This window comes from Canis lupus, chromosome 27 (genome assembly GCF_011100685.1).
Source record: "Canis lupus familiaris isolate Mischka breed German Shepherd chromosome 27, alternate assembly UU_Cfam_GSD_1.0, whole genome shotgun sequence".
NCBI lineage: Eukaryota > Metazoa > Chordata > Mammalia > Carnivora > Canidae > Canis > Canis lupus.
In genome coordinates this window covers 11,298,522-11,305,941 of record NC_049248.1, presented here as the reverse complement: position 1 = coordinate 11,305,941, position 7,420 = coordinate 11,298,522, and the positions used below count along the sequence as shown (strand labels likewise).

The following is a 7,420-nucleotide window of genomic DNA, read 5'->3' as shown; positions in this document are numbered from 1 at the left end:
TTTAGCATTTCCTACGTTGTTGCATAACAAAATATTTTAGGCTTGTTTTGTATTTTTTTCTAATCCTGCCCTGGATCCACTATTTCTCCAAGGAGCCCTGATTTTTTTATTGGGGAAGTGTATTTAAAAACCAAGAGTTGCTTATATACACATACACACTTAACTATTATTCTCTGTGTCTATCTTTCTATGTAGATGTATATACATATGATAAATCTACCCTGGTATCTGTAATTCCAATTAAAAACTACAGACTAGTCTTTCCATTTTATAAATCCTATCTTCTTTCCATGTTATAAATCTTATCTTTCACAGTGAAAAACATGGCTCCCATTAAAAAAAAAAAAAAATATATATATATATATATATACTCATTTGTTCAATCCTAAAATACACTGAAAATAGTTTCAGATTAGTAACACATACCACTTATATATAGAAAAATAGAGGAGGAAAGAAAAAAAAAGAAAGTACTAACTACACTTCAATACTTCTTATAGTTCATATGCGCCTATATGAGGACATATAATAATCAAAATACTGTTCAAAAGTTATTTTGGCTGGTTCTCCTTTTTTCCCTTCAGCATTGGTTATATTATTAATTTGAAAAAATAAGACTATGTTTTAATTGCATTTTGCTTTAGATTTTTTCTTCAGCCCTTCTTTTATTCATTAACATCAAGACTCAAAACTATACAAAAAGCATATGATAATAGTGTCATCTCCTTCCCATAATTTCCATCTCATTTTGAATTGCTCCCTATCGGTAATCAATTTCACTTATTTCTGGTTTCTTCCTCATTATTTGCATTTTTGAAAAAATAAACAAATATGGGGCACCTGGCTATCCCAGTTAGTAGAGCATGTGTCTCTTGATCTCAGGGCTGTGAGTTTAAGCCCTACATGTGGCATGGAGCTTACCTAAAATGAAATTTTTTTAAAAAAAGGAAAAGAAAAAAAAATAATGTACATATTACATTTTTCATAATTCTTATACAAGTGATAATTTAAACTTTCTTTTTTTATTTAATTATATATAAGAAATTGTTTCATCTATTTATAAAATTATTTCTTATAATTTTTCATAGCTTCATAGTACTCCATTGTATGAATGTGTCAGAATGGATTGAACAAAGTTATGTTTATATTTGTTTGGTTCCAATATTTTACAATTATAAACACTGCTGCTATGAATAATCTTGTGCATATGTATTGCTGATTCTAACACCCAATTCCTGTTTGTATGGTGTGGGGAGAGGTTTCCTATACCGCCAACTAATTCATTCGGTTCTGACACTCTCTACTCAGAGACAGCATCAGGTACCATGGATTAAGGGCTCAGTACCATAAGACTGCCAATCAGATGCCAATCTCAGGCCCAGGTTGTTACTTATTCTTTGACTGAATAGGTTATAAATCAGGGGTTCCCACAATCCCCTTTTTAGGGTCTATTAATCTGCTAGAATGGCTCACCAGAACTCAGGAAACCAGTTTACTCACTAGGTTACCAGTTTATTACAAAGGATATTAAAGGATAAAAATAAAAAGTCAGATCGAGAGATATACAGAATGAGTTCCTGAACACAGGAGCTTCCCTCCTTGTGGAATTTGGGACTTGGTACTGTGGCACAGGGAAGCATTCTGGTTCACTAGATGGAAGCTCTCCAAACTCCATCCCTTTGGTGTTTTATGGATGCTTCACTACATAGACATGATTGATTAAATGATTGATCATTGGTGATTGACTCCACCTCCATCTCCAGTCCCCCTTCCCTGGAAATCAGAAAATGGGACTGAAAGTCTGAACTCTCTAATTCTGGTTGATTCTCCTGAAATCAGCCCCTATCCTTCCTTACAGGCTTTCTAAATGTTGCCTCCTTAACATAAACTCAGTTGTGGTTGAAAGGGGCTTGTTATGAATAATAGGACATTCATTTCATCTTTATGGCTCTAAAAAATTTTAGGAACTGAGGACAAGAGACTATGTATTATAATGAAATATGCTTTCACTGTTCTATCACTTGGGAAATTCTGAGGGTTTGGGGAACTGAGAGCCTGGAAACATGGATAGAAGATAAAAATACATATTTATTTTAAATTACAATATTACAGTATTTTTATTTTTTTGGAAGTGCATCTTCAGTATAAATTCAAATAAACCCAAATTGAAATCAATCCAACTCCAGAAATAATTACTTTTGTTTTGCATATCTAGTGTTTCCTTATACAGACTTAAGCAACTATATTTTTATTTTCCAACCTTTTTATAATAAAACTGAATGAAATAATTGTCTTATATGCTCCTCTTCTGACATGCACTTAATAGAAAAAATATATAGTCATAGTAGTATACTACATTTCATATTTTATCAAAGAATTTGAGCATCTAACCAAAGCAAGTATGTCTGAATTCACTTGAATGTAGTAATGTTCTCAATTAGCAATTGAAAAAAAAACCAGTTTAATGTATTACCTAATAAATTTTACCTTTTCAAATAATGTAAGAAGCACTCCCATGTGTTAATCACTATTCTGTATCTGAAAAAGACAGGATTCAGTATTTGGTGCACACCTAAAGGTGTGGGGACAGTGGCACTCTTGGAGAGGTCCCAGAAGCTCTGCATCCTTTTCCACATACTTGCCTGATGCCTACCTTCCATCTAGCTGTTTCTGAGTCAAAGCATTTTATAATAAATTGGTAGTATAGTAAATAAAATGTTTCTTTGAGTTCTGTGGGCTTCTCTAGTAAATTAATCATACCCAAGGAGGAGGTTGTGGAAATCTTTCTGACTTATAGTTAGCTCAGAGGCACAGGTAACAGCCGGGACTAGTGACTGGCATCTGAAGTGGGGGTGGAGGAGGGCAGTCATATAAGATTAAGCCCTTACTCTGTGGAATCTGACATCTCCCAGTAAATAGTGTGAGACTGAGTTGAATTGTAGAACTCTTGATGTCTGGAGAGTTTCTTGGTGGTGATATGGAAAACAAACCCTCTCCACACGTTAAAACTGCTCTCAGAATGAGTTTGCCCTGGCACTAAAAGCATCCCCATATAGCAGCTGATAATGTCAGAGCAGTTATAAATATTTGTCGATAGAATAATTGTTCTCATATCAAATGTGTCAAATGAAGATAAGCTGCCTTGGAGATTTTTCCTGGTAGCTCATATTTAATTAAAAAAATATATCTAGGGAATGCCTGGGTGGCTCAGCGGTTGGGCATCTGCCTTCAGGTCAGGGGATGATCCTGGAGTCCCGGGATTGAGTCCCACCTTGGGCTCCCTGCATGGAGCCTGCTTCTCCCTCTGCCTGTGTCTCTGCCTCTCTCTGTGTCTCTCATGAGTAAATAAATAAATCTTTATATTATTAATTAATTATATTATTTTATTATATTATTAATTATTATATATTAATATATATAACAGAATGTGTGTATGAGTTTGAATCTATATGTCTTAACTGCAGGTACTCATTCATATGAAAATCAAATCAGAACTTGTAGCAACGCTAACTAAAAACAAATTCTCTACTCTTCAGATTTGATTTTTATCAAAAATATGGGACTAGGGACGCCTAGGTGCCTCAGCAGTTGAGCGTCTGCCTTCCGCTCAGGGCGTGATCCCAGGGTCCTGGGATCCAGTCCTGCATGGAGCTTCCTGCAGGGAGCCTGCTTCTCCCTCTGCCCGTGTCTCTGCCTCTATCCCTCTCTGTGTCTCTTATGAATAAGTGAATAAAATCTTAAAAAAATATATGGGATTAGTAGTGATGTTCCCTTTCATTTCTGATTTTAGTAATTTGTGTCCTCTTTTTCTTCTTTGTTAACCTAAGAAGCTTATTACTTTTATTGACCTTTCAAAGAAGTAGCATTTCATCTTGATTTTGTCCATTGATTTCCTATTTTCAATTTCATTGTTTTCTGCTCAAATTCTTATTGTTTCCTTTCTTCTGCTTATTGGATTGAATTTGCTCTTCTTATTTCTAGTTTTCTAAGGTGGAGCCTTAGATAATTGATTTTAGATCTTTTTTCTTTTCTAGTACATGCATTCAATGCTATATATTTCCCTCTAAGCACTGCTTTCCCTGCACCCCCCAGATTTTGATAAGTTGTGTTTTCATTTTTCTGTAGTTCAAAGTTTTAAATTTCTCTTGAGATAGTTTCTTTGACCTGCATGTTATTTAGAAATGTGCTATTTGTTTTTTATTTTGTTAAAGATTTTACTTATTTATCTGAGAGAGAGAGGGAGCGCACACATGAGCGAAAGGGGCGGAAGGAGAGGGAGAAGCAGACTCTCCGTGGAGCAGGGAGCCCTACAAAGAGCTCAGTCCCAGGATCTGGGATCCTGACCTGAGCCAGAGGCAGACGCTTAACCGACTGAGCCACCCAGACACCGCTAGAAATGTGTTGTTTAATCTCCCTGTATTTGGGGATTTTCCAGTTTCTTTGTTATTGATTATTAATTTCATTCTGATCTGAAAGAAGATATTGTAGGATTTCTATTCTTTACATTTGTTAAGGTGTCCTCTGTGGCCCAGAAGGTGGTCTATGTTTATAAACGTTCCAGGTGAGCTTGAGAAAAATGTATAATCTGCTGTTATTGGATGAAGCAGTTCATATATGACAATTATATCCTGTTGACTGGTGTTGTTGAGTTCCAACTATGTCCTTACTGATTTTATGCCTACTAGATCAGTACATCTCTAACACAAAGTGGCAATTTTTCTCTGTTTCTATATAATTGAGTCATAATCTATTGTCCTCTTTATATTGAGACTTGAAATGTACTTTGCCCAAATTATCAGGAAAATGGTGAATATGTATTTTTATGCCTTTAATTATTTACAGTAAATGTCTACAATGGCTAAATTCATTTGTCACCTCTTAAACTATTTTTCCTTTATGTATATTTAAACTGTCATAAATACAACATAAATGATGATGTTATAGTTGACATTTAAAAAGATGAAGTCCAATTTTTGTTTCTGTTATGTTTTGTTTCCTTTGCACTCCTACTCCACAAGTCAGGTTAACAAATGCAAAATAGTCTCAGGAGGACAAGTGAAATCCATGAAACAGAAACCTTCATTTGCATCTTAACAAATTGCATGTAGGCATTCAGTCTGGACACACGTTCTCCAGACTAGCTAAGTTTGATAGATGTAACTGAGGTGGTCTCCATGAAGACATTTCAGATCCCATCACAAGGCATTATTAGGGCACTTTTAAGTTTTTATGTATGAAAGAGAAGAAAATAATTCTTCTACCAAGCAGCCAACCTTTGTCTCATTCTGCAGCAGGTAATCTAAAATAGATGTAACAGAACCAGTATTAGGAATTGGCAGATATGCTAAGCATACTGGAAGGCCTCCTCATTTTTATAGCTGTTAGTGAATCAATACTGGGAGTTTTAGGGAATGGATTTATTGGACTTGTCAATTGTATTGACTGTGTGAAGAACAAAAAGTTTTCTATGGTTGGCTTTATTCTCACTGGCTTAGCTACTTCCAGAATTTGTCTGATATTGATAATAATTACAGATGGATTTATAAAGATATTCTCTCCAGATATGTATTCCTCTGGTAACTTAATTGATTATATTAGTTACCTATGGGTAATTATCAATCAATCAAGTATCTGGTTTGCCACCAGCCTCAGCATCTTCTATTTCCTGAAGATAGCAAATTTTTCCCACCACATTTTTCTCTGGCTGAAGGGTAGAATCAATAGCGTTCTTCCCCTTCTGATGGGATCCTTGTTTATTTCATGGTTATTTACTTTTCCACAAATTGTGAAGATTATTAATGATAATAGAATGAAGAGTAGAAATACAACCTGGCAGCTCAACATGCAGAAAAGTGAATTCTTTACTAAGCAGATTTTACTCAACCTAGGAGTCATTCTTCTCTTTACTCTATGCCTGATTACATGTTTTTTGCTAATCGTTTCCCTTTGGAGACACAACAGGCACATGCAATTGAATGTCACTGGACTCCGAGACCCCAGTACAGAAGCACATGTGAAAGCAATGAAAATTTTGGTATCTTTTATCATCCTCTTTATCGTGTATTTTATAGGCATTGCCATAGAAATATCATGTTTCATTCTGCCAGAAAACAAACTGCTGTTTATTTTTGGTATGATGACCACAGCCATCTATCCCTGGGGTCATTCATTTATCCTAATTCTAGGAAACAGCAAGCTAAAGCAAGCTTCTTTGAAGACCCTGCAGCAACTCAAGTGCTGTGAGGCAAGGAGACTGCTCACAGCTGCACAGATCCATGTGGGGGGAAATGGATGTTCCAGGAGAATAATCTAGTGAAGAAGCCCCTGAAGACCTGTTTCACCTTCACCACATACACTTACATTGGTTGTAGCTTTGGTATTGAACATCACTAAAATCTTCCATAATTATCTTGACTACATTTTAGGAAATTTCTCTTTTCAACAAGACAACTCGGTGGCTCAATCAGCTTATCTATCCTGCAAATTCTTTTTCCCACACACCACCCACAGGAAAACAGCTTGGAGAATATTCACTGTAAAGGTTATGATGGTGACAATAAGTACCTAAAACAGAGTTTTCACCATGCTTCATCTGACTTCCCTGAAGCACTGTCAGCCTTTCACCAAGAAGACTCAGAAAAAGAAAGCAAGACAGAGGGAATTGTAATCAGTTTTGACATTTAGAACATGGATGTAAGAGACAGAGACAGAGGTGTGTCTTTGGAGTATGTAATTCTAATTCTTTAAAATTGTATTTTCACTGTTTAAATTAATTTTTTTTTTATTGGCATGGGTTTGATGGAGTAGCAGTAGTGATAGTAGTAGATTTTCTACAGGAAATAGCTCAGGGAGCAGAGTCTAGACTGGGGACAGGAGATCAGAGCACTGATGAAATGAGTCTTTATATTCTTTAAACCAACTGATTTGAGATGAAGTAGAATCATGAACTAACTAGATTTGAGCAAAGCTTCTGCTAGAAGTACAGATCCAAAAGATTCAACATGGTCACTGAGTTATGCCAAGGGAGGTAAGTCTGAACCCAGGGTAGAATTAGTATAAGCATGGAATGTTCTGCTCTAGGCTCTTACACATACTTATGTTCATACACACAAACTCACAGACATATTAGATGCTGATTTTTGAAGTGAATATTTATGTCCAACCCAGAATGTGAACCAAGTAACTTATTTTGGCAACTTGCAATAGTGCATTGATTGATACTATGGCCTGAGGCCTAGAAGATTTCTAAATATAAGGGCTTAATTTATTCAAATAGTTTTTGAACACCAACTCTGGATATAGTAGTGAAGAAGAGACGAATATAATGAATAAGATATTCTAGTAGAAAAACAAATGAATAGAAAATAATAAATGATTATATGTATGGAGTTGAGAGAGAAAAACTAAAGGGTGCTAAGCA

At 35.5% G+C, this 7,420-nt stretch overlaps 1 protein-coding gene across 1 annotated transcript; it reads left to right on the top strand.

Annotated features, from left to right (window-relative positions):
- The first annotated feature begins 5,341 nt into the window (after window positions 1-5,341).
- TAS2R10 (taste 2 receptor member 10) lies at window positions 5,342-6,313 on the top strand. Its single transcript, NM_001145497.1, is given in 1 exon segment — window positions 5,342-6,313. A coding segment is annotated over 1 exon segment (972 nt).
- The last annotated feature ends 1,107 nt before the right edge of the window (window positions 6,314-7,420 follow it).